Genomic DNA, 24,791 nt, shown 5'->3' with positions numbered 1-24,791 from the left:
AGATCTTCCTTGCTGCAGCCCAGCCTGCATTTTTACCTTTTAGGTTTCGCTGCTCCCTCTGCCCCCAGAGGGCCTTTCCCTGATCCCTCTGCAGCTTCTGCCACCGGGGGGGCGGCTTTTCTCAGCCAGAGGGATTCAAATGGCCCAGCGGGTTCGTGGTGAGGGATGTGCACGGTGCTGGAGCGCAGAGGAGGCCGACTGAGGTCTCGGGCTTGGGGGTGGGGTAGAGAGCGGGGATGGGCAAAAAAAATTTCTGAGCGGGGAGGAGAGACTTACAGTGGTTCTCAACCTTCTGGCCCTTTAAATACAGTCCCTCACGTTGTGACCCAGCCCTAAAATTATTTTCGTTGCTACTCCATAGCTGTAATGTTGCTACTGTGAGGAATCGTGTTGTAAATATCTGATATGCAGAATGGTCTCAGGCGACCCCTGTGAAAGGGTCGTTGGACGGCCAAAGGGGTCGCGACCCACAGGTTGAGAACCGCTGACTTAGAGGGAGACAGATTTAGAGGGGAGAAGGAAGAGGCACCCAGAAGGGTAGTGGACAAACACTGGCCTTGGGTGGGGAGGTGAGGGGACCTAGAAAGAGGCGGGAAAAGGAGATCCAGGGAGGAGCAGAGACATAGGAATATTAAAATTCCAATAACAGTGATTTGGGGCAACTCATTTAACTTTCTCTGTGCCTGACTTCCCTTATCTACAAAGAGGGGGTGACCATAGGCCTGGCACATAGGATATTCTCCTGCGTTATATAAGTTAGTAAAAATGCATGGGACAGTGCTTCCCACATAAGAAGTGCTCAATAAAAATTAGGCCCTGGCCAGTTTACCTCAGTGGTGAGAGCGTCCGCACAAGGGCCAAAGGGTGGCAGATGCGATTCTCGGTCAAGGGCACATACCTGGGTGGCAGGTTCAATCCCTAGGCCCCGGTTCGGGCGCAAGTGGGAGGCAACCAATTGATGTGTCTTTCTAGTATCCATGTTTTTCTCTCTCCCTTCCTCCCTCTCCCTCTCTCTAAAAAAATCAGTGGAAAAAAATAGCCTCAGGTGAGGATTAAAAAAAAAAAATTAGGCTCCACCCCTATTGATTGATTGGCCCAGACATGATGAACTGGTTGGGGCAGTGAAAAAGTTGACCTCTTCTCCGTTTCTCCCTTTTCGGAAAGGCTCTGGGCTTCAAACCCATCCAGCCTGGCCTCCTGTCGTCCGCCCTTGATACTTCTACTTATTCACTTCTCCTCCACAGCGCCCAAGGCCGGGCTGAACCATGAGGCCTGACTCCTTACCGTACCACCCTCCCATGGCCTCCCACGCAGGCCCAGCGTCCTGTTGATAACACAGCAGAGGGCTGGCAGGCAAATGGACATCTCCCAGCAGAGGAGCGTGGACCAGGTAAGGGTCTATCTGCGGTCAAGGTCACCGTGCCAGGGGGCAGTTCCCTCTTCCTCCTTGCCCCTCCCTGTGCCCTCCTCTCTGTAACTTGGTTCTCTGTCTTTGAGTCCCAGCCTCTTTGGCCCGTGTGTCTGCCTGCCTTTCTCCCTGGGCCCCAAGCTCAAGTGCTGTGTTCCCCTGCCTCTCCGTCTAACGGGGCTTCTGTTCCTCTCTCTCTGGGTCATCCTTTGGCAGGCATGCATATTACCTGGTGCTGTTGCTACTCTGGGTTGAACACCAGGTACATTGTGGGCAATAAGTGAACTCCTTCCTCCATTCATCTCCTTCTAGAGAGCAAGCTCCGCCCCTCTCTCCTTTAGCAGGTGCCTTTCTCTCTACAATTCTGTCTGTTTCTACATCTCCCGATATTATTCTTGCCTTGATTTCTTTCACCTTCACCCGATCTTTGCCTCTCTCGGTTTCTTTTTTTTTAAAAAAATATATTTTATTGATTTGTTACCTCCTGCACACTCCCCACTGGGGATGTGCCCGCAACCAAGGCACATGCCCTTGACCGGAATCGAACCTGGGAGCCCTCCAGTCCGCAGGCCGACGCTCTATCCACTGAGCCAAACCGGCCAGGGCTGCCTCTCTCTGTTTCTGTCAACATCTTTGCTTTCTGTCTCTTGGTCTCGGTTCCTCTCAGCCTCTGAGCCTTCAATATTCTCTCCCCTGGCCCTAGCCACTTTGGCTCAGTGGATAGAGGGTCGGCCAGTGGACTGAAGGGTCCCGGGTTCGATTCCCGGTCAGGGCACACGACCAGGTTGCGGGCTTGATCCCCAGTCGGGGGCCTGCAGGAAGCAGCCCATCAATGATTCTCTCTCATTGATGTTTCACTCTCTCTCCCTCTCCCTTCCTCTCTGAAACCAATAAAAACATTTTTTTAAAAAAAATATTCCCTCCCTGTTCACCCCTGACCTAGTGGTCTCACAGACACTGTATCTCCCATCTTCCTTCCGTGTCTCTGTCTTGTCACGTAACTGAGTTACTAGGCGGAAGTTTATGTCCTGCGCCACTCTGGTTTGTGCCCAAGGTAAATAGTTTGTGACATTTTAAAAAGTTGACATACAGTATTACCTTAGTTCCAGGTGCACATATTACAAAATGACCACACCTCCAGTTACCACCTGTCACTCCTACAGAGTTAATACAATATGTGACCATAGTCCCCATGCTATACAATGCATCCCTATGACTTATTAATAATTTGTGAATTAAAGAGCCTCTCCTCCCTGGTTTTCATTCCAGAAGTGTCAGTCCTCTCTCTCTCTGTCATTTTCTGGGTTTTCTTTTTTAAAAAAATATATTTTATTGATTTTTTTACAGAGAGGAAGGGAGAGGGATAGAGTTAGAAACATTGATGAGCGAGAAACACCAATCAGCTGCCTCCTCCACACTCCCTACTGGGGATGTGCCCGCAACCAAGGTACATGCCCCTGACCGGAATCGAACCCGGGACCCCTCAGTCGGCAGGCCGACGCTCTATCCACTGAGCTAAACTGGTTAGGGCTTCTGGGTTTTCTTGAGTCTTAACCTAGCACATTCTTAATTCTACTGTCTTTGTCTTTGTTTATCTCTCTGCGTCTGCCTGATTCTATCTTTTTTAAAAAAATATATATTTTTTATTGATTTCAGAGAGGAAGGGAGGAGAGAGAGCAACATCAGTGATGAGAGAGAATCATTGATTGGCTGCCTCCTGCAGGCCCCCCCACTGGGGACCGAGCCCCGCAACCCGGGCATGTGCCCTTGGCGGGAATCGAACCCGGGACCCTTCAGCCCGCAGGCCGGCGCTCTATCCACTGAGCCACACCGGCCAGGGCTGACTCTTTTTATCTTAAGAGACAACACTCTCTCTCCAAGTGCGCCATGGCCTCGCACTGCTTCTCTGGGTCTCTTACGAACGCCCTTTGCGTACCTCTGGGTCTTTGTTGCCCGGGTTAGGGCCCGTCCCTCTAGCAGCCTCTAAAGACCTCCCTCCAGGCCCCTCCTCTCTCATAAATCCCATGGCTGGACCGGCCCCTGTGCCCTCAACAAACATGGCGCCTGGTCCCTGGCGGTGGAGTCGTGACAGCGGCGAGGTGCGCGCGTGCCCTCAACTACAATGGCAGCGGGTCTCGCGAGCGCTCCGCCTCTCGTCGCTGGGCCCGCCCCCCGAGCCCCCTCATTGGTGCGTCTCAGGCCAGCCGCACGGCCATTGGCTGAGCGGAGCCACACTCCCCGCCCCCCCATACACACCCCAGGGTCAGATGGGGGCGGTGGGTGCTGACTGGAGGGGCAGCTTGGAGGAGGACCAGGCTGGGGAGGAGGCTGCGGGGGTCCTGGCAGGGCCCCGAGTCTGGGGGGCCGCGGGACCAAGAGGAACGGAGAGACGCAGGCCCGGGACTGGGGTACCAGGGCTGTGGGATGGAGATGGAGAAGCAGAACCGGGGCTGAAGGATCCAGGAATGGAAACCCAGGTCTGGGGCCGGGTGGTGGAAATCGGGGAGGGGCATGGGGGAGAGGAGGCCCCTGACACGGGGAACCGGAGACAAAGACTCAGGCTTATGGATTGGGAGACCTATGGATAGAGACCCAGGCCCGGGGCTGGGGTACCTGCGTGGGTGGGTGGGGAGAATGGAAACCAGGCCAGAGACTTGCGGAGTAGAGACAGGGGACTCGGACCCAGGACTGGGGAAGATCTAGGGCTCTGGCTACACCTGAATTGGGGTGGGGTGGGGGAGCCTGAGGGAGCTGCCAGGGCAGGGGGCAGAGGTGACTCCCTAGGGTGAGGCCACAGATGGAGGTGTGTCTGGGGCAGCTGAGGCGCAGGACTGGCAGGTGGCTGGGTGGGCGGGGCAGAGGGGAACAAAGGTGAGGAAGGAGGCAGAACCCAGGCAGAGGGCAGGGGGAGAGCCTCTGGGGAGGGGATCTCAGGCCTGGCTCCGGGTCCCTCCCTGCAGAGCAGGCAGCCAGATGCCCAGGTCAGTGCTCAGGGCCCAGCTCGGAAACCCTGTCCCTTGCAGGTGCCTGCATGTGGCTCTTCTGGCTCTCGGACTCCTTAGTCCCTCCGTGGCACATCCCTTTCTCAGTCTTTACTGGTGTCGGCATCTTCTACCTCCTGCCTCTGTCTTCTCTTTTCTCCCCCTTGTCTTTTCGACCCCACGCTCTCGCTCTCCTTAGGGTCTTGCATCAGCCTGGTTTCATTTCATTAAGCTGTCTGTCTCCTCTCAGGGTTTCTCTGGCTCTCAGATCTCATCCCCCCTTTTTTTCTTCGTGTCCAGGTGTCTCTCCCTTGTTCCTTTCTCCATCTGGAGGTGACTGGTGTCTGGGTTTTGTTTTTCTCTGCCTCTGCATGTCCTTTTTTGCCTGATTTCCCCCAAAGCCCTTATCATCCAACACACTGTCTTTCTTTATCTTGTTTTTCTGATTAAAACATAAACTTTATGAAGGCAGCGGGATTAGTCCATTTTGCTCCCTGCTGTGTTTGCTAGGCCTGGCACTGTGATTGGCACATGGGGGGTACTGAATAATTATTTAGGGGATGAATGAATGAATGAATGAATGTTTGCATGCCTGGGTGTGGACCCTCCGGGATGCTGGCTTTCCTGTCCAACCGATGCCTTCCCTGCTGCCTCGGGGTCTCCCCACACTTGTCTGGGCCTGTCTGCCTGCGGTGCACCTGTGATTGTTCCTCATTGTCTCTCCCTGTCCGCAGGCCCTGCCCATTTTCCTCCACCTGACGTAGGGGTCCTGGATTCTGACTCTTGTCCCTCTTTCCCACAGACGCCAGAGCAGGAGCTGAGCTGGAGCTGGGGCCCCAGGCTTAGGACTGTCCAGGACAGGGCCGGAGCCATGGCCCCGCCGCCGCTGTCACCCCTGGCCACCAGCACTCCACTCCTGCATGGCGAGTTTGGCTCCTACCCAGCCCGAGGCCCACGCTTCGCCCTCACTCTCACACCACAGGCTCTGCACATCCAGCGGCTGCGCCCAAAGCCTGAAGCCAGGCCCCGGGGCGGCTTGGTCCTGCTGGCCGAGGTCTCGGGCTGTTGCACCCTGCGCAGCCGCAGCCCCTCTGACCCGGCGGCCTACCTCTGCATCTACACGTATCCTCGGGGCCGGCGTGGGGGCCGGCGCAGGGCCACGCGTACCTTTGGGGCTGACGGGGCGGCCACCTATGAGGAGAACCGGGCCGAGGTCCAGCGCTGGGCCACCGTCCTCACGTGTCTGCTCCGTGGACTGCAGCTGCCTGGGAACGGGGGTGAGGTCCCGGGCAAGCTCGGAGTCTCTGCGCATCTCCCTCTGCGGGCATCTCTGTCTACTTCTCTGTGTGTCTGTGGAATGTCTGTGAGTCTGTAATGGAAGTGCTACCAGACAGGCATAGGCTACAGGAGGAACGAAAGCACAGGCCGAGGGAAGCTATTTGTGTCTGCTGCTCTCTCGCTAGGTTTTGTCTCTTCCTTCCCCTTCCATGGGTCCCGACCACGGGTGAGTCAGAGGCTCCCGGGCCGATGAGAGCAGCAGACCGAGACGTCATCAGTCACCACCCAGGGCGCCCAGAGGTGGCATCTAGAGCATTAGCCGAGGGGGGCCCAGAGGAGGCTTTCAGGCGGAGGACCCCCACCGGGGGGGCCTCAGTTGGCACAGGAAGGTCAGGGTTCAAGGGTCCCCATCTGGTGGGACTTGGTCCTCCAGGGTCCTGCTGGCTGCCTGGGGGACGGTCCTAAGGGATGGTGACAGTCATGGAGCCTCGCAGAGTGGAGCAACCTGATCTGGGATCTGGGTGTTGTTGGTGAGGAACGGAGCTCTCCTTCCTCCCACACGTGGGTCCAAAGGGCACTGGGATTAGACACCCAAGCCCTGTCTTTGTCTCGGAAGGGGGTGGCGTGGGCACGTGAAGCCTGGGAGGCAAAAAGAACGAGGCTCCGGTGCCAGCCCTCCAGCCGTCCACTGGGGGCTGTTTGCAGTTGCTGTTTCTGAGGTCAGGGGCCTGGGTCTCTGGCCTCGACCGACGCCTTCCCCTGTCTCTGCAGAAATCACCTCCCATCTTCTGCCAAGGCCACCCCGATTGCTTCTATTGGTCAATCCCTTTGGTGGGAGGGGCCTGGCCTGGCAGTTGTGTAAGAACCACGTGCTGCCCATGATCTCCGAAGCTGGGCTGTCCTTCAACCTCATCCAGACAGGTAAGGGCGGTGTCAGGACGGAAGGTGAGTGCTTGGGGCCGAACTCCCGAGTCCTGGGGGTGGAAGAGCCTGCCTCACCTCCTGGTTTCCCACATCAGAACGACAGAACCATGCTCGGGAGCTGGTCCAGGGACTGAGCCTGAGCGAGTGGGATGGCATCGTCACAGTGTCGGGAGATGGGCTGCTGTATGAGGTAGGGCAGGAGGCCTGGGCCCCGAGCCCTGGGCGGGGGGGGCGGGGGGGGGTGCTGTGGAGGCCAGGATCAGTACCCAGGTGTCTGGTTTCCGGCCCTCCAGGTGCTGAATGGACTCCTCGATCGCCCTGACTGGGAAGAGGCCATGAAGACTCCCGTGGGCATCCTCCCCTGTGGCTCCGGCAACGCACTGGCTGGAGCCGTGAACCAGCATGGGGGGTAGGTGGACTTTTCCTGCCTCCGGTGAGCCTGGGGGTACCCTGAAGGAGGGCCGGGCACATCTTCCCCTCCCGCTGCCAGTCCACTGTCAGGTTCATCAGCCTGGCACGTTTGCGGGTCTTGTTCCCAGTATCCCCAGAGCCTAGAACTGTGCCTGGGACACAGGCGACACTTAGTGAGTGCTTGTGGGATGGATGGAGAGGGAACCTGGCCCAGTAAGAAGAGTCCATCTGGAGGTGGCCGGATGGCTGTGGGTGGGCCTGGGGACAAGGCCAGCTGGGCCCCTTGCCGTCTGTCTGTCTCCTCCCCGCTCTGCACTCTTCCCCCCCCCCCCCCCCCCCCCCCCGTTACTCTTTCTCACTGTCAATCCGTCTCTGGCTCTGAAGGTTTGAGCAGGCCCTGGGCATTGACCTGCTGCTCAATTGCTCTCTGCTGCTCTGCCGGGGTGGCTGCCGCCCGCTGGACCTCCTCTCTGTGACCCTGGCCTCGGGCTCCCGCTGTTTCTCCTTCCTGTCTGTGGCCTGGGGCTTCGTGTCAGACGTGGACATCCAGAGTGAGCGCTTCAGGGCCTTGGGCAGTGCCCGCTTCACACTGGGCACGGTGCTGGGCCTTGCCGCACTGCACACCTACCGTGGACGCATCTCCTACCTACCTGCCACCGTGGAGCCTGCCTCACCCGCCCCCGCCCATGGCCTGCCCCGTGCCAAGTCAGAGCTGACCCTGGCCCCCGTCCCAGCTCGAACCGTGGCCCACTCACCCCTTCATCGCTCTGTGTCTGACCTGCCCCTGTCACTGCCTCAGCCTGCCCTGACCTCCCCGGACTCACCGGAACCACTCCCCGTCCTGTCACTCAATGGTGGAGGCCCAGAGCTGGCCAGGGACTGGGGCGGCGCTGGGGATCCTCCACTGTCCCCAGACCCACTGCTGCCCTCGCCCCCTGGCTCCCCCAGATCAGCTCTACTCTCACCCATCACCGAGGGGGCACCCGAAATGCCAGCATCCTCTGGGCTACTGCCTCCCACCCCTGATGGTGACCCGGTAGCCATCTCTGCTGGAGGCCCACCAGACCACCTGCTTCCTCCCCTGGGCACCCCACTACCCCCAGGCTGGGTGACGCTGGAGGGGGACTTTGTGCTCATGCTGGCCATCTCCCCCAGCCACCTGGGGGCTGACCTCGTGGCCGTCCCCCACGCGCGCTTTGATGATGGCCTGGTGCACCTGTGCTGGGTGCGCGGCGGCATCTCGCGGGCGGCGCTGCTGCGCCTTTTCCTGGCCATGGAGCGCGGGAGCCACTTCAGCCTGGGCTGCCCGCAGCTGGGCTATGCCGCAGCGCGTGCCTTTCGCCTCGAGCCGCTCACTCCTCGCGGGGTGCTCACGGTGGACGGGGAGCAGGTGGAGTACGGGCCCCTGCAGGCTCAGGTGCATCCGGGCCTAGGTACGCTACTCACTGGGCCTCCAGGCCGCCCCGGGCGAGAGCCCTGAACCTCGAAACTTGGAGCCTGCTAATGGGCGGGGCCTACATTCCAAGGGGGCGGGGCCTTCGCTCGGGGCGGGGCCTGGCTGCTAGTTAGGTCGGAGGCCCCACGTGCAGGGGAGCCCCTGTCTCAGGACTGTGCCCGCCTCCCGGGGACCAGTGGTGATGCTAGAGGGTGGCCCGAATGCCGGGGGGTGAGGGCCATTAGGGCCACAGGAAAGTGGGCCCGCCCGGGAGGGTAGTGCCTGGCCAATGAGGGCGCAGCTCAGTCCAGACCCTCGCTTCCAGCTGCTGGAAGACCAGGTCTGCTGGGGGCGGAGCCTCTTGTACCGCGTCCGGGCTGGCCAGCCAGGGCCCGGTCTCGCCCTGTCCACTCCGGTGCCTCCATTGAACTGGCCAGGAGGGGCAGGTTCCCCTGGGCCAACGCTCACATTTGCACTAAGGTTCCGCCCCGTCCGCGCGGGCGGGAAGTTCATTTCCCGTTTTCTGTCTCCTGTGCGTCTCCAGACCCCAATCTTCAAAGCAATTGAAAAGGTCTATGCAATAAAGGCAGTCGCTACATTCCTCTTAGACCCTCGCCCTGCCTCCGTCCGGCAGCCCGTGGGAGGGGGTCAGGGTCGGCACCTGCAGCAGCTCCTGCCTTTCACGGCCCGGAGCCCAGACGAACCCACAGACTGCGGCCAGTGTGACCCCCTGGCCTGGCCCCGGGGCCAGGGAGCTGCCTCCTCCCCACGACAGCTGGCTCTGGGGTTATCAAGATTTATTCAGGATAGTGTTAACGGAGGCGGTGGGAGGGTGGGGTCCCCGACGTGCCGGAGGCACACACAGAGGACCCTCCCCGCCCCCGCGAGGGAGGGGGGAGGCTCGCTTTTTCTTAAAAATATAAATGTATTTATCTGCATCATCACGTCCCTGGGGCACCCAGCTGGCCGGCCCGTGGACCACAGGATGGGGAGGAGAGGGGGTGTCAGGGCGCAAGTCTGAGTGAGGCGGAGGAGCGCTCCGCCGGGTGGGGGCGTGGGGCGCGGCCTCAAAGGGCTCCGTGCTGGGCCTGGTAGCGGGACAGCACGGCGCGGTAGTGGGACAGCTCCTGGCGCACGGCCACCACCTCCTGCCTCAGCAGGGCGTTCTCCTTCTCCAGGAAGGCCGCCCGCACCGATATCTGGTTCTCCTTAAGCCGCCGGGCGTCGCGGGACCTCTTGGCTGCCTCGTTATTCTTGTACCGCCGACTCCAGTACTTCTCGTCCTGGGGGTGCAGAGGTGGAAAAGCACTGAGGTCCAGAGGGGCCCGGCCACAGCGGAAGAAGAAGGGAGCAGCAGCTTTGCTTGTTCCTTCGAGCACCTGAGGGGATCTAAAGGAACTTAAGGGCTGCTGCTTGCCCGGCAGTGGGGGGTCCCCCCTGAGACGGGTATCCAAGGGTCTGCCCTTCTCCGGCCCTGGTTGCTAAGGAGAGCGGGACCCTAGCGAAGGCTAGGGCATGAGAGGGCCTCCCACCCCCAACAACTGGGCCTCAAGTCTCCAGAGTGCAAAGCAGACGCCACCCTCCTCACTTGACAAAGGGCTACAGTTAGCTCCTGGTTGCTAAGGATGCTTGTTCCCTAGCAACAGGGCTTTCAGGGTGTGAGATCCCGGTGAAAAGCACTGCCCTATACATCACCTTTCCAGATCCTGGTTGCTAAGGAAAGTCCAGCCTCCCCAGTGCAGGGATTTGATAAAGTCCTCCCGGAAGCTGGTCCCTTTGGCCCTGGTTGCCAAGGCAACTTCATCCCTCCTCATCAGACAAAAGTAAAGTCTAAGTGGTCCCAAAGACTGCAGCTGGTCTCTGAACTGGCCTTGAATAGAAATAAGCCAGGGAGTTGCGCCCCCCCCTCCCCCACCCAGCAGGTCCCAGTTGTGCTTTAGTGAGGGAGCTATGCTGAGCCCTCCCCACAGACTATGCCCGGGGGTCTTCAGCCCTAGAATTGGGTAGCAAAGGCGGGCCCCTCCTCACTGCCAAGGAGCACCCAGAGTTCTGAAACATGCCCCCCGACCCCCCTTTAATTAAAGCCGAGTTCCTGCTTGCTAGGGCAGATCCAGTCCCTAGCAACAGGACCCCGTGGCAGGAGAAACACTGCTCTGGATGGGGCTTGTGGGCCCGTCCTAGCTGCTTCGAGCAGTGGTGTCTTACATGAAGGCAGGGCCAAGTCTTGTGAGAGAAGCCCAGACACCTCCCGTTGGGGGAGACCCCAGAACTGGAAGGGACAGAATGCTAGAAAGATGAGTCACTGCCCAGAGCACCCAAATCGGAATGTGGTCCTGGCTGACGATCAGAACCCGGGGCCTCTCGCCAATGAGGCAGCTCAGACCCAGGAAATGAGGCCTAGCGGGCTGACAAAGTCTGCATCCTAGGCAGATGCAATCACACCAAAGGATGCCTCAAATCAGAGATCAAGAGACAAGCCCTCGCCCGGCTGGCTGATGAGAGACAGGCTGATAACCCGCTGCTGAAAAATGCTGTCCTCAGCAACTGAGCCCAGCAGCCTGAAGCCTGCCTGCCCCCCCCCGAAAGGTTTGGGTCCAAATCTGTACAACTGGGTCCAGCAGGGCTGGCTATGTCTGTGTCCCCTAGTTACGCCATCTTCATAAATCTCAAGCCCAACACTTTGCCCCCTTGCATCCCGTGGCCAAGGAGGACTGGCCCTGGGCTGCAGGAGAACCGGAGAGCTAATCCTGAGTGTGAGGGACCCTGCGGTGGGGGCCGTGCTGGCCAAGCCCGCGTCCTACATCCGGCGGTGCTCACCTTCTGCTCCTCTGGCACCTGGACCTTCCTCGCCTTCTTCATGATGGGCTGGGGCTTAAGTTCCTCCTCTGAGAACCGATGTCTCCGAGGGTCAAAGGTCTCGTGGCCGGGAATGCTTGACAGGGCTAAGTCAGCAGGGTCAGGTTCAAAGGTCATCAGCACCTCCACGGTATCTGGGTCCACAGGGCTGGGTGTGTCCCGAGAGGTCAGGCCTTTGGGAAATAAAATGTATCACCTGAGTGCGTAGTGATTTTGGGAAGGAGGTTCCCAGGTGCTACCCTCCAGGCAGGTATCATATCCACCCCAAGGAAGGCTACCATAGCTCGCCAGGGATCAACCCTAATATAAATAGGAAGGTTCCCTAGGCCATAAGGAGGCTTAGAAATAATGAAACCAACTCCACTTTTACAAACAGGGAAACTGAGGCCCAATCGTTACTTAACTTGCCCTAAGTTATACTTGAGCCTGGGCTATTGCTGCTAAAACCTCAGGCCTTCAGAGTCCGTGTTAGTTTCTTCCCCATCGGCCAGCCTGAATCCTTGCCAAATCCCTGGCCAATGCCTAGACCTGTCCGGGAAAAATGGAATCCAAGGCACCGAAAAGACCCCAAGAGCCTCTCAAAGAACAATTAGCTCCCAGGCGTTAGGGAAGGGAAGCAGAAAGGGCTCCGAGATCCCAGGAGTTTGGTTCAAGGGGGAGCAGGTGGCCTGCGCCTTTAAGAGCGAGCGAGCAGGGTCAGCTGAGGACACCGGTTCAGGGCCGAGTCACGTGCGGGCGCCTGCTTCCTCCGCACCCCGCCAGCCGCCGGGGCTCCCTCACGTTCCCCAAGCCCCGCCCCCTCGCGCGTGACCGCGCGTGCGCGGAGCACGGAGGAGGTTAGGAGAGGACTCACGTGGCGCGGGAGTGTGCGGCTGGCAGGGGGAGGGCCCTGGCTCTGCCCGGAGGTTGGACCCGTGGCAGGTGTGTCCGGGATTCCCCGACCGACTGGCTGCCCGACCCTGGAGACCCCAAGATGCCAGAGGGAGCACCCCTTTCCTCTCGCTCCTTCGGGTCTCTCGGCTCGAACTTCTCAACCTCCGAGGATTCAGTCCCCCCTGCTCTCTGGGGAACACGGGAAAACCGGCCCCCTCGACCTTCTCCCCTGCGCCCTAATCCCCTCGCCACTGGGGTGCACACGATTCTGCAATCCCGCCCCCCCCCCCCCCTTTTCCAGGAATATAGGAAGCTCGGCCCTCGCCTCCATGGGAGACCTGGAATGAAGTTCCTCGGCCTTCTCCCCTCTGGAGTGCAGGACCCGGGGCCCTAGGCCCTTTCCAATGGGGGGGACCGCGAAACCAGGGCTGACAGCCCCTTATGTGTAGGGAAACGAAGTCTGTGCCCAGCCCTCGCCTTCTCCCCAGTAGAGGGTCTACAAGTTAGGTCCGATCCCAGCTCCACCCATTCCGGGCCCGGAATATGGGGGTACAGTCCACTTCTCACTAAATAACTCCGGTGTTGTGGGCTCCCCAGTCCCGGCTCCACCTCTCCCCGCGTCCCACAGAGAAATCCACACTATCGCCCCACTGGGCAGACTTCCTGGAATTTGGGGTCCCAAGTCCCTCCTCTCTTATGGGTCCCGGAGACCCAGCCCTTGACCCCCTAGAGGACACAAAATCCGATTCTTCTCCCCGCATCTCTCAACTAGGGGACCCCGAATCCAGGAGCGCGGCCCAGGTCCCACGGACCCGCGCCGGGTGTCCACAGCCCCGCCCCGTGTCGACGAAACCCCGCCCCCTGTCGACGAAACCCCGCCCCCTGTCGACGAAGCCTCGCCCACCCAGGCCCCGCCCCCTCCGCTGCACCTGCGCGGTGGCCGCCGGCGGCCCCGAGGGCGGCCCGGGCGGGGGCGTGCCCCGGCGAGGAGCGAGGGGAAGCCGAGCCGCAGGAGCCGGGTCCGGGGGAGGGTGCGGGCGTGCGCACGGGCGAGGGTGCCGGCGACGGGCCGCCGTGGGGCGGCGGGCTGGGGGGGAGCCCGTGCTCCAGCAGGAAGGCGTCCAGGTCCACGTACTCCACGTCGCCGAACGGCAGCGTCCGCTCCCACAGCAGCGGCGCCAACAGACTCGGGCCCGGAGCGGCCGCTGGGCGCCCCCGGGGGGACCCGCCGCCCGCCGCCGCCGCGGGGGCATCCGCCGGGCCCGCCGTCTCCAGGCCCGGCCCGGGAACCGTGGCTGCGGGCAGAGCCGCCTTGCGCTCCTTTTCCTTCAGGAGACCTGGGGGCCAGGAAGACAGGGCAGGGTCGGGGGGCGGGGGGGGGGGAGAGGAAGATAGGGATGCAGAAGAGACCCCGCGTCAGAGACCCACACGACCGAGATCCAGAGAAAGGGGGACCCCAGACGGGGTTGCAGAGAGACCGGAGAGGGAGGGCAAGGACCCAGAAAGAGGCGGGGACCGAGACCCAGAGAGGGACGGAGACCCACAGGGAAAGGTCAGGGACGGGGGCCGCAGGTACACAGGGGGGAGGGGGACAGAGATCGAGAGAGGGATAGAAACTCAGAAAGAGGGGGGACAGGGACCCAGAGATGCAGAGAGAGATGGGGACAGAGACCCGGTAAGGGGCAGACGTAGAAGAGGGACGGAAGTTCCGACAGAGGTAGGGGAGGGTTGGGCAGGTGAGAGAAGAAAGACAGCTCTGTGATTCCTCTGTAACCTACCCCCCCGCCCCGCGCCCTGTACCCCCTCTCCCTACCCCCACACTTCGCAAGGGACAGGAAGGGGCTCTATTCCTGGGGCACATTCCTCATCCCTAGGCTCCATGTGACCCCAGGAGGCCCCGCCCAAGCCCGTGTCACTACCGTGTGAGCATCAGACACACCCCCTCTCTCCTCCCTGGACCTCAGGGGTCCAGACTCTCGGAACCCAAAGGAACAGGGGGTTAGGGCCTAGGTTCCTGGGCCCTCCGGGAGGAGGACACTAGGGGTGGGGGGTGCGGGGGAGGCCTAGACTCCTGGGTCCTCGCGGTAAACGGGCTTGGGAGCCGGTACTTTTGGGTCGTGGGTCCTGAAAGATCTGAGGACCTAAACACCTTAAGTGAAATGGGTAAAGGCTGGGAGGATGGATTCCCCGCACGGAGAAGGTAGCTGTGGACCCCCCCCCTCCTCCAGCACCTGAGTCCCTAAGGGAGAAGGGTGTCTGAGTTGGGCGAGGTGGGGGCTAGAACTCACAGCTGGCTGGTTCTTTGGGCTTGCTGGTCCCTTGCAGAAGGCTCCGCAGCCCAAGCAGCGCTCCCCCGCCCGGGGGGGCCCCGGCCGGGCCGCCCAGCAGCAGGGGGGCCGGGGTCCTGTCGCTCACGGGCCGCGCCATCGCCGGGCACCTGCCCGCAGGCTTACGGGCTCATGGAGAGGCGAAGAGCTGGCCTGCCGTCAGCGGTACAGTCCTGTGGTTCGGGCGAGTGTCTTGCCCAGGGGCGGGCGAGCGTAGCTTGCAAGATTCCAGTATCCAGAACAGTGCAAATCCTAGGCGCGACGGGGATTTGCAGTCCTCGCTGCAGAAACGTGCAACTCTAGAGGGTCCCGGGAGACCATGCAGTCTGGGTGAGGGGAGGATCAAATCCGACGGCCAGCTCTTTGCAACGGAGGGCTGAAGGGGACTCAAGGCGCTCCTTCCATAAGGTGGGCGAGCCTGGCTCTTGCAAAATCTGCAGCTCTCTCAGCGGAAGGCGCTTTGCAATCTGCACCAAGAGGTGAGCGCAGAGGGGCGGGGGAGGGGGCAGGAGGAGGCGGCAGCCTTGAGGCGTGGCCAAAGCAAACTTCTTTCGCGGAAAAAAAAAAAAAAAAAGCCAAACCAAAACACCCGACGCCACAGCGAGCACCCCTCCTCTCGGCCCCCGCCCGCGCCCGCCGAGCCCCGCCCGTCTCTGGGGCCATGCACCCCAGCCGCGTGCCTCCCTCGGGCTGAAAGCGCGGGCCAATCGCGTCCCTACCCCTCGGCACGCTCAGCCAATGGGAGCTGTGGTTCCGCCAAGGCCCGGGATACGGGAGGGGCTCGGGGCGTGAAGTTGCCCCGCCTTTTCGTGGGAGGCGGGACCCTGACCTACATTAGGCCAATGGGAGACGGCGCTGGGGGCGGGACCGTGACCCAGTTCGAGCCAATGAGACAGGCGGGAGGAGGAAGCACATGGCTCTGCGCGTGCTGCCTGACCCGCGGAGTGGGTAAGGGGTGGGGGCGGGTGGGAGAGGCGCCGCTTAATGGAGCCGCATATCCAAACGATTGTTTTGGGAATTAGGAAGTCAAAAACCCGAATAGTGGGGTTCAGGAAGACGGGAGATGGGTTTCTAGAAGAAGGGGGCTCTTCTCCAATCCCCGGCCGCGCCTCGAATCAGACCACTGAGAAACAGGAAGTATTCTGTCCCTTTAATAGCTTTGTTTTGGGGGTGACTCCCCTCCCCTCTTGGGTAGGGTTGGGAAGGGCAGGCGCAATCCTCGGTGGGGAGCCTCAGCGACCGTGGGGGGCACCATCCACTGCAAGACAGACGATACCGATGGAGGACGTTAGTTGCGGGAGACAGTCGCCGGGGCTGTGCAGGGGGCGGGGCCGGGGCCGGTCGGGCTCTACCACCGGGAGGCTGAGAAGGGCGGACCGGAAGGTACCAGGTGGAGAAGCTAGTAGACATGGCCCGGCAGGCGGCGGAGCCGCAGCGAGGCGGCAGGAGGGTGGCATGGGGACGCTCAGTGTCAGCATCAGGCTGAACTACCAGAAGGTATTCCTGAAGGGGGGCGGGGGGCGGGGAGCCCCTGGGCTGTACCATGTTGAGAAGCCAGAGAGGTGGCGGTCTCAACCGGGCTGAAGGGAGCGGAGGAAGTCGGAAGGGAAGGGGGTTGAACCATATTGATTCTCAGGAAAGGGGGGGGAGCTGTCAGATTATGGAACAGCATGGGGTTTACACCACGTGGGAACCGGAAATGGATCCGGATTCCACCGCTTTGGAAGAGGAACCCACAGACCGATAGGTAACCGTACCACACAGAAGCCGGGGGTGTCGGGTTATATACCAAGTTGCACGTTACAAGCAGCGGAGAGGAAAGACAAATCATGGACCAGCAATGGTCTATGGTAGGGAGGTGGACTGTGGCACGTGGACACACAGGGAGGAGGGAGTAAGAGCGAGCGAGAACTCAGGAGGCGGGACCATACGGAAGCAGCAAAGGAGGGTAGGACTTTATCATATTGACACACTGTAGGGAGACACACAGGCGGGTCAGACCAAGACGTGGTGGTGGTGGTGGTGGGTGGGGTGCAGATTGGTCCATACCATGCAGGCGGTAGTTGGGGCCTCGGCAGCGCCTCTCGGGGTGCCGGGGGTCCCTGTTGCCCCTCAAGGCCCTATGGGCCAAGGGCTGCAGGGGCCGGCCGTTACCGCTGAGGCTCTGGAAGATCTGGGATGGAGGATTCTGGCTCAGGAGTCTCAGGGAGTGCATCTGCCAAGAGAGGGGAGAGGAGTAGGAAACCGGGAGTGAATCCACCACGGGGGGAAGGGTCCTGGTGACGTCACAGGGGAAGCCCCGCCCCTGAGAGCCGATTGGAGGGGCCTGGCTCCGCGCCACCCCAGCCCCGAGTGTCATCTGACCCTCTGACCCCCTGGAGTTTCCAGTCAACCTCGGGAAGGAGAGTGGGAGAGGGTCACCTGGAGGGACGTGATATTCAGGACCCGGTCAATGAGGATCCAGGTGACAGTCTCAGAGCAGGGTGGGGTGCTGAGAGAGCCCTGATAGGTGATGAAGCCGAAGGATTCCGGGAACAGGAGCTCCAGGCTCAGGTCTTGGAGAAAGTAGGCATCATCTGTGGGCATATTATGCCGGAGTGAAGAAGGGTTCCCCAGCCCTGGCTGGTTTGGCTCAGTGGATAGAGCGCCAGCCTGCGGACTGAGGGGTCCCGGGTTCGATTCTGGTCGGGGCCACATGCCTGGGTTGCAGGCTTGGTCCCCAGTGTAGGGCGTGCAGGAGGCAGCCGATCGATGATTCTCTCTCATCATTGATGTTTCTCTCTCTCCCTTTCCCTTCCCCTCTGAAATCAATAAAAATATTTTTTTTTTTTAAAAAAAAGGGTTCCCCACTTGAGCTCCCCCTCATGTGCACATCCCCACTAATGCACCACGGACTTACTCTTGTAGGAGATTCGGGTGATGGTATCACGGTTAAGGAGGCGGCTGAGGAATGGGTTTGAGCTGCCAGCCACCTGTGTGGGGGTACGTGAGGTGAGGAGGTAGGAACCCAGAAGTCCAAGCCCTCCAGCCCTTCCTCCCCCAATACCCAGGAGTCTGGGCCTCCCAGCCTCCCTCCTCCTCAGACCCCGGATTCCAGGTGCCCAGCCCCTCCCTCCCTCCCTCTCTCCCTCCCTCCCTCTGAATCTTGCCTGGACTCACATTGACAAAGAGGCTGAGAATGGCCAAGCCATTGGGGCCCCGGGAGGCAGCACTGAGGTTCCCATAAAGTTCTTGGTTGAAGTGGATGAGCTGCACCTGGGAGGGCAACACAGGGAGTGGGGTTCCCCAGCAGAAGGAGGAGAGAATGGGTGCAGCTCTGGGCCTTTGGGGGGTCCCAAGTCAGGTTAAGGATTAGTGCGGGGGGGGGGGGCAGTTCGGTAGGGAGGATGTGGTGAGGCAAGAAGAGGGTGAGGGTGACTCAGGGCAAGGGTCAAGGGTCAGAGGTCGGTGGCCAGCACCTCAGCAGAGAAGCCCTGGTGGTTGATCTGGTGTTCAGAGCCTGCCCCATCACGTGCTCCAAATAGCAGGCGCAGTTCACTGAGTCGGTGGCTATAAAGGAGGGGACCCCCAGACACATTGACCACAGGCCGGGGTGCAGGCAAGAAGGACACGTGGCGACCGGTGTTGTACAGGGTTCCCCGGAGCTGTGGGAGAGATGGAAGACGACATGGGACACAGAGAGATCTCTTTCCCCCCATTTCCGCTCCTACATTTCCTGCTTCCGACAATCACTTAGCCATTCAGCATAGTTTGAGCACCTACGACTTTCCAGGCTGTGTGCTGGTCCATGGTAGGTGCTCAGTGTTGGTGAATTTGCTTAATTAAAGATTTATTGAGTCGCTACTATGTGCCATGGATGCCAGGAAGAGAACGATGAACAAGCAGACAAAAACTCCTGGGCCTCGTGGAGCTCATGTTCTGACTGGGCAGAGACAGACAACAGATACTGATTTCACATGAGTAACTGCTTAATTAATTACATCCTGTTCTCGTGCTGGGAAAGTATAATGGGAAATCTGGCCTAGGTGGGCGTGGGGGCGGGGGTGGGGGGGGCAGGGCGGTGTCTGGTAAGGCTTCCATGAGGAGGTGATATTTGAATGGAGACCTGAAAAGTAAGTAGGGGTTCACTGCAAAGAGCAGGGAGAAGGGCGTTCCAGGAAGAGGGAACAGCAAGTGCAGAGGCCCTGAGGTGGACTATTTTAGCGACAGCGAAGAGGCCGGTGGGACTACATGGGGTTGCTGTGAGGATTAGAGGGTTTAACAAGCTTTTAAGTCAATGCCTGGCACAGGAAACCTGTTTTACCGATGCTTCTACAGAGATGGGGAGGCTAGCGAGCCCTGTGTGGGGAGAAAAGGACAGGTGATCCATGTTAGGGTGGAAGGGGCCTCTCCGCCCAGGTGTACCCCTTCTTCCCCAAGGCTGGCCTCCCACCTCAGTGTCCCACCCCCCCTCCACGCACACCCACCGCTGTGGATTTGGCAGCCCCTCCCACCAGGCCCCTTACCTTCTCTCCCCCAGTGCTGAGCCTCAGTGGGGGCAGGAAGGGGTCATATAGAACCCTCTTCAGCTCCACATCCACGGGGCTCTGCCGCTTCCCCACTGCACACAGACTCCAGGCTGCGTTCACCAGGCCCCAGAAGGGAGGCCCTGGGGGCAGGGGCAGGGGCAGGGCAGGGAGGAAAGGGAGTCAGAAATGGGGACTGGATCCCAATGTTGGCATCTGCTGAGAAGGCCGCGGTCTGGGCTCCTGGATCCCAGGAGAGGAAGGGCTAGGAATCTGCACTCCTGGGTCTGAGGGAGAAGGGAGCTGGGATCCAGAATCCTGGGTCCTAGAAGAATCCTGGAGGAGTTTCTTAAGACCCCGTAAACAGTGGTTCTCAACCTTCCTAATGCCGCGACCCTTTCATACAGTTCCTCATGTTGTGGTGACCCCGAATTTCATTGTTACAAATTGAACATAATGAAAGCATAGTGATTCATCACAAAAACAATGTGTCATTATATATGTGTTTTCCGATGGTCTTAGGCGACCCCTGTGAAAGAGTCATTCGACCCCCAAAGGGGTCGCGACCCACAGGTTGAGAACCGCTGCTCTAACACCACCAATCTTCTCCGTGATCAAACCTATCTTAAATGAAGTCATTGGAAGAAGGAACTACAACTCCCAGCAGGCTCTAGGGCTGCCAGCCTATTCGTCCAATGCCAGACTGCCCCCCGTGCCTATGGGAGTTGTAGTTCCTTCCGTCTCTCCAGCCGCACAGCTGGGTAATAATGTACCGGGGAGAGGAGTTGCAAGAGAGGGCTGGACCCGGCAGAGGAGGGGGCCACTGAACCTCTGATTGCCAGCGGGAGCCAGGACCTGCCTGCCTCTTCCCCTGCAAACACACACACACACTCTTCCACCCCCACACGCTCTCCTTCCACTCACTCCCACTCACTACTTGAAATGCGCATGTATAATGTCCCATGGTGAGCCACTGGGGTTCAGAGGCTGGGCTGGACTCCTGGGGAGGAAGGGAGGGGCTGGGACTCCCAGGGAGGAGAGGGTTCCGGGTCCCAGGAAGGATGCTGGGCCCCCTCCCTGGCTGCACCTGGCACGAAGTTTCCCTGGAGATTCTCCTTGTAGCTCCACCAGTCCTCGGGGTCAGGTGCGGGTCCGATGTGAGCTGCGGAGAGAGCCGCCTGAACCCCTCTCCTTGGCACCCCCGCCCCGCCCCGCCCCTCCCTTCGGGCCCCGACCCCAGGCCTTACCTGCCGCCCCCAGGGCAGCCCAGAGTGCCAGCGCTCGGGGGGCGCTCAGACTGGCCGCACCGCCCATCCCCGGGAGGCCTCTGGGCGACCCCTTCCCAGCGCCCGGCCCCTCTCTCGGCTCTTCCCTCTCTTCTCGGCGGGACCCTGTCCCTCCAGGACCTCCAGCCTTCCTCTTCTCCCCACAGGGAGTCCCGGACCCCCAGATGCCAAGCCAGCCAGGGACGGAGGTCCCCCAACCCACTCCTCTCCTCCCCTCTGTCTCTCCTCCTTCTTCTCCTTCCCCCAACCCTCCAGCCTCCCGCTGCCTCCTGATCTCTCTACCCCGCTCTCTGCCTTCTGCTTCTCGCTGAGGTTGCCTCTTGGTTTCTAATCCACACCCCCTCTTGGCTCTTTTCATGAAGCTCCCCCAGGCCACCTAACTCCATGTCCCCATCCTCCTCTCACCTCCTCCTCCTCCTCCCTCTCCCCCTTCTCTGCTCCTGCCTCCTCTTCCCTTCTCTCCCTCTTCACCTCCTCTCTCCCCCCTGCAAGCTTCTCTCTCTCCCTCCTCCTCCTCTCCTGCCTCTTCTGTTTCTCTGTCTCTCTCTTCTCTCTTGTCCCTTCCTCCCTCCTCCCCCTCCCTTTCTCGGCGCTATTTAATTTTTTTTTTTTTTTTTTTTTGGTTGTTGGGGGGCGGGTGCTCTCACAGCAGCGAACACGCCTCGGGCAGGTAGGGGTGTGTGTGTGTGTGTGTGTGTGTGTGTGTGTGTGTGTGTGTGATACGCCCAAGGGGCAGGGTACCTCCAGGGGTCGCTGGAGCCGGGGGAGGGGGGTGGCCCGGACACCTGGGGCCGGAGCTGGCCGTTCCGTCCTCCGCAGAAGGGGGAAGGGGGGCGCTTAAGGTGGAGCTGGGAGAGGCCCCCCGTGGGCGTGCTCAGCGCCCTGGCCCCGGAGGATCGGGGTGCCCCCGCACTCGGAGACACCGGCTGGAGCCCGCACCCAGCGTCTGAGCCCCCGCCCTGTGCTCCCCTCCGGCCTCCGCCAGGGGCTGCCTTAACCCGGCCGGGGATCCCCTGGGAGACACTGGGGTGCGGTGAGGGCCGCTGACCAGGAGGGGGAGGCAGAGACCTGGAGAGGGAGAGGAGGGGAGGGGAGGGGAGGGGAGGGGAGGGGAGGAGGGGGAGGGGGAGGAAGAGGAGGAGGATCGGGGGAGGCCCGGGCGGGATAGGGGAATGCGGAGGCTCCGGGAGGGAAGGGGAGCCCGAGATAGAGGCGGAGAGGCGGGTCGGAGGGAGATGGCAGGCTAGAGCGGGAGGGTGAGAGACAGGGACACACGCTGAGCGAGCGGAATAAAGATGGAGAGAGACAGACACAGAATGAGGGGAGAGGAATGAGAGAGACCGATGGAGGCGAAGAAAAGACACAGACACGGAGAGACGTGGAGATACAGTTAGAGACAGAAGCAGAAAAGAGATGGAGAGACACAGGGCAGAGCAAGCACTGAAGAGAGACAGGGAAATTAAAACACCCCGGCCAGGGCCAGGGCCAGGGCCCGGAGGAGGGAGAGGGAGGAGGGGAGGCGGACCCGCGCGCGCACATCTGTACGGAGAGACGCTCCTGCAGAGAAAGATCTCAACAGGGAGGACCCGGAGGCGGAGGCGGCGACCCAGAGAGAGGGAGCGAGGCCTGGGGACGGACAAACGGGCCTCAAGGGAGCCGAAGGAGGCATCAGAGATGGAGAACTGGAAATGGACGTTAAAAAAAAAATTTAAAAAAGACAGAAATGGACGTTTAAGGGCCCAGAGGTGGAGGAGGCGGAGACACCCAGAAAGAGCAGAGACGGAGCGAGACAGAGAAAACACCAGAAAGGAAGGTGTATATCAGTCATCCATGGTCACATAACGGATCACCCCCCAAATCTGCTGGCTTAAAGCAACAAACATTCGTCATCGTCTAACAGTTCCCGAGGGTTGGGAACCTGGGAGCAGTCTCGCCGGGTGGTCCCGGCCAGGGCCTCTCTGGAGGGTGCAGTCGGGCTGTGGGCTGGGCTGCAGGCGCCTGAAGGCCTGACTGGAGCTGGAAGGTCCATGTCCAAGCTCGTCCACACGGCCTGGGCCCCAGGTCTCAGCTCCTCCTCACAGGGGCCTTTCTATAGGGCTGCTTGAGCGTCCTCACCACATGGCTGCCAGCTCCCCCAGGGTGAGCCATGGGGGGGTGGGGGTAGGGGGAGAGATGTTTTGTGTGACCTAATCTCCAAAGTCACACACAGCCCAGCCGGCGTGGCTCGGTGGTTGAGCATCGACCTATGAACCAGGAGGTCATGGTTTGATGGTTCGATTCCGGTCAGCGCACATGCCCGGGTAGCAGGCTCCATCCCCAGTAGGGGGCGTGCAGGAGGCAGCCCATCAATGATCCTCTCTCATCATTGATGCTTCTCTCCCTCTCTCTTCCTCTCTGAAACCAATAAAAATATGTTTTTTAAAAAAGTCTCCTTCATGGGAAACGAGTCACTGAGTCCCGCCCACACTCAGAGGGGAAAAGAGTAGACTCCTCTGGAAGGGAAGAGTCTAAAAATCTGTGGGCTTCTTTTTAAAATATATATATATCTTTTATTGATTTCAGAGAGGAAGCAAGAGAGAGACAGAAACATCAATGATGAGAGAGAATCACTGATCAGCTGCCTCCTGCACACCCCCCAGTGGGGATGGAGCCCGAAACCCGGGCATGTGCCCTTGTCCGGAATTGAACCTGGGACCCTTCAGTCGGCAGGCTGATGCTCTGTCCCAGTGGTTCTCAACCTGTGGGTCGCGACCCCTTTGGGGGTCGAACGACCCTTTCGCAGGGGTCGCCTAAGACCATCGGAAAACACACATATAATTACATATTGTTTTTGTGATGAATCACTATGCTTTAGTTATGTTCAATTTGTAAGAATGAAATTGGGGGTCACCACAACATGAGGAACTGTATTAAAGGGTCGCGGCGTCAGGAAGGCTGAGAACCGCTGCTCTACCCACTGAGCCAAACCGACTAGGCTGTGTGGGCTTCTTTAGAGACCCTCACAGGTGGGGAGAGGGAGAGAGACAGAGCCATGGGCAGGGACAGACCATTCAAGACCCGGAGGTTGGTGAGACAGGTACCCAGAAACGCAGAAATAAGTCCGAGAGACAGAGGGCGCTGTGGAGACGGGGAAGAGAGGCGAGACCAGGAAACCACAGGGATGACAATGACGATAATAACAGCGAGCAGCTGCTGCAAACCCGGCAAAACTGAGCATGGCTCTGAGCCACTCCGGTAGTCCGCACAGCTGCCCATTTTACAGATGAGGAAACCAAGTCATCGGTGACTTGCCCGGTTACACTTAGCAAGGGGCGGAGCAGGGAAGGAAACCGGGGGAAAGAAGGATAGAGAGAACATGACGGAGACAGATGTGCAGAGAAGCGGGGAAAGTGGCAGAAAGAGACCCACAGAAGTGCCCAGCTCTAAGGAGACGTTCCTCCACCAGAAAGAAACGGCAGCCGCCCTGACCGAGTTTCCCAGATCCCGGGGCTGGGCCACGCACTCTGACGGAGGCTTCATTTCAACCCTTAAAGCTGCCCGACGCGGTGGGGCTAGTATTAGCCCCATTACCCAGACAGGACACTGAGGCCCAGAGAGGGAAGTGACTGGAATGGGCTGCAGTGGGTTGAATGGGCAAACCCCCTCCCCCCCCCCCAAAGGATTCATCCACCTATAACCTGTGAATGGACCTTATTTGGCAAAGGGTCTTTGCAGATGTAATTAAGTTAATGACCTTGAGATGAGCTCATCCTACATTACCCAGGTGGACCCTGAATCCAGTCACAAGGGTCCTCCTAAGACAGGGGTGGGCAAACTTTTTGACTCGAGGGCCACAGTGGGTTCTTAAACTGGACCGGAGGGCCGGAACAAAAGCATGGATGGAGTGTTTGTGTGAACTAATATAAATTCAAAGTAAACATCATTACATAAAAGGATACGGTCTTTTTTTTTTTTTTTTTTTAGTTTTATTCATTTCAAATGGGCCGGATCCGGCCCGCGGGCCGTAGTTTGCCCACGGCTGTCCTAAGAGAAAGGCAGAAGGGGATTGGAGACAGAGCCAGTGATGTGAGGACGGTCTGGGTGATACGGCCACAAGCCAAGGGACGCCGGAAGTCACCAGAAGCTGGGAGGTGCGAGGAGGCCCAAAGGCCTTCGGATGGGTTCTGGCCCTGCCAACTCCTGGGTTTGGGACTTCTGGCCTCCAGGACTGTGAGAGAATAAATGTCTGTTATTTTAAGCGACACCGTTTGTGGTAATTTTTTACAGCAGCCGACCCCAGCGGTGGGAGGAAATAAGAAAAACATGGACTTTCTCAGAGGCAGAGACAATGAAGGAACCAGAGAGGAGAGGGAGAGACGGTGAACTGACAGTGCATGAAAACAGGGTCTGCCTACAATTCACTCCCCTTCCAGGCTCCCTCGCCCTCCAGTCTACCCTCCACAGACCCCAGAGTGCTCTTTTTTTTTTTTTTTTAATATACCTTTATTGATTTCAGAGAGGAAGGGAG

General features: G+C 59.7%; 3 protein-coding genes across 6 annotated transcripts; 1 reads left to right on the top strand and 2 right to left on the bottom strand.

The window, feature by feature from the left end:
* The first annotated feature begins 261 nt into the window (after nt 1-261).
* Nucleotides 262-9,044, top strand: SPHK2 (sphingosine kinase 2). 3 transcript variants are annotated; one of them, XM_059665971.1, is made up of 6 exons: nt 262-1,390; nt 5,192-5,666; nt 6,439-6,588; nt 6,687-6,781; nt 6,885-7,000; nt 7,387-9,044. In XM_059665971.1, the coding sequence occupies exons 1-6, from the start codon at nt 1,358-1,360 to the stop codon at nt 8,480-8,482; spliced, it is 1,965 nt and encodes a 654-aa protein (XP_059521954.1). In that variant the 5' UTR covers nt 262-1,357; the 3' UTR covers nt 8,483-9,044. The 3 variants fall into 3 exon arrangements, with proteins under 3 accessions (XP_059521954.1, XP_059521953.1, XP_059521956.1); XM_059665970.1 differs by lacking the exon at nt 262-1,390 and adding an exon at nt 3,694-3,885; XM_059665973.1 differs by lacking the exon at nt 262-1,390 and adding an exon at nt 4,288-4,389.
* A 175-nt stretch (nt 9,045-9,219) lies between these two features.
* On the bottom strand, nt 9,220-15,024 carry DBP (D-box binding PAR bZIP transcription factor). Its single transcript, XM_059665982.1, has 4 exons — nt 14,455-15,024; nt 13,096-13,503; nt 11,255-11,466; nt 9,220-9,720 (listed from the first exon to the last, which is right to left on the bottom strand). Exons 1-4 carry the CDS (start codon nt 14,591-14,593, stop codon nt 9,505-9,507), a joined length of 975 nt encoding a protein of 324 aa, XP_059521965.1. The 5' UTR covers nt 14,594-15,024; the 3' UTR covers nt 9,220-9,504.
* Nucleotides 15,025-15,622: 598 nt separating this feature from the next.
* Nucleotides 15,623-20,671, bottom strand: CA11 (carbonic anhydrase 11). Of its 2 annotated transcripts, none has more exons than XM_059665976.1 (9): nt 20,246-20,671; nt 20,086-20,160; nt 18,999-19,141; nt 17,952-18,137; nt 17,653-17,748; nt 17,393-17,465; nt 16,915-17,069; nt 16,543-16,708; nt 15,623-15,751 (listed from the first exon to the last, which is right to left on the bottom strand). In XM_059665976.1, exons 1-9 carry the CDS (start codon nt 20,640-20,642, stop codon nt 15,726-15,728), a joined length of 1,317 nt encoding a protein of 438 aa, XP_059521959.1. In that variant the 5' UTR covers nt 20,643-20,671; the 3' UTR covers nt 15,623-15,725. The 2 variants fall into 2 exon arrangements, with proteins under 2 accessions (XP_059521959.1, XP_059521960.1); XM_059665977.1 differs by having other exon boundaries at nt 18,999-19,111.
* Between the last annotated feature and the right edge of the window lie 4,120 nt (nt 20,672-24,791).

The sequence above is a fragment of the Myotis daubentonii genome, chromosome 15 (genome assembly GCF_963259705.1).
Source record: "Myotis daubentonii chromosome 15, mMyoDau2.1, whole genome shotgun sequence".
In the NCBI taxonomy this organism is placed as follows: Eukaryota; Metazoa; Chordata; class Mammalia; order Chiroptera; family Vespertilionidae; genus Myotis; species Myotis daubentonii.
This window is presented reverse-complemented; position numbering and strand designations above follow the sequence as displayed.

Coding starts and splice junctions, on each gene's coding strand:
- SPHK2 (XM_059665971.1), top strand. CDS start 1,358: ATGGACATCTCCCAGCAGAGGAGCGTGGACCAG. Junction 6,589..6,686: donor CTTCAACCTCATCCAGACAG/GTAAGGGCGGTG, acceptor TTCCCACATCAG/AACGACAGAACCATGCTCGG. Junction 7,001..7,386: donor GCCGTGAACCAGCATGGGGG/GTAGGTGGACTT, acceptor CTGGCTCTGAAG/GTTTGAGCAGGCCCTGGGCA.
- DBP (XM_059665982.1), bottom strand. CDS start 14,593: ATGGCGCGGCCCGTGAGCGACAGGACCCCGGCCCCCCTGCTGCTGGGC. Junction 13,504..14,454: donor GCCCAAAGAACCAGCCAGCT/GTGAGTTCTAGC, acceptor CCTGGCCCCCAG/GTCTCCTGAAGGAAAAGGAG. Junction 9,721..11,254: donor AGGTGCCAGAGGAGCAGAAG/GTGAGCACCGCC, acceptor CTGCACCCCCAG/GACGAGAAGTACTGGAGTCG.
- CA11 (XM_059665976.1), bottom strand. CDS start 20,642: ATGAAAAGAGCCAAGAGGGGGTGTGGATTAGAAACCAAGAGGCAACCT. Junction 20,161..20,245: donor GGCTGCCCTGGGGGCGGCAG/GTAAGGCCTGGG, acceptor CTCTCTCCGCAG/CTCACATCGGACCCGCACCT. Junction 17,070..17,392: donor CACCCGAATCTCCTACAAGA/GTAAGTCCGTGG, acceptor ATATGCCCACAG/ATGATGCCTACTTTCTCCAA.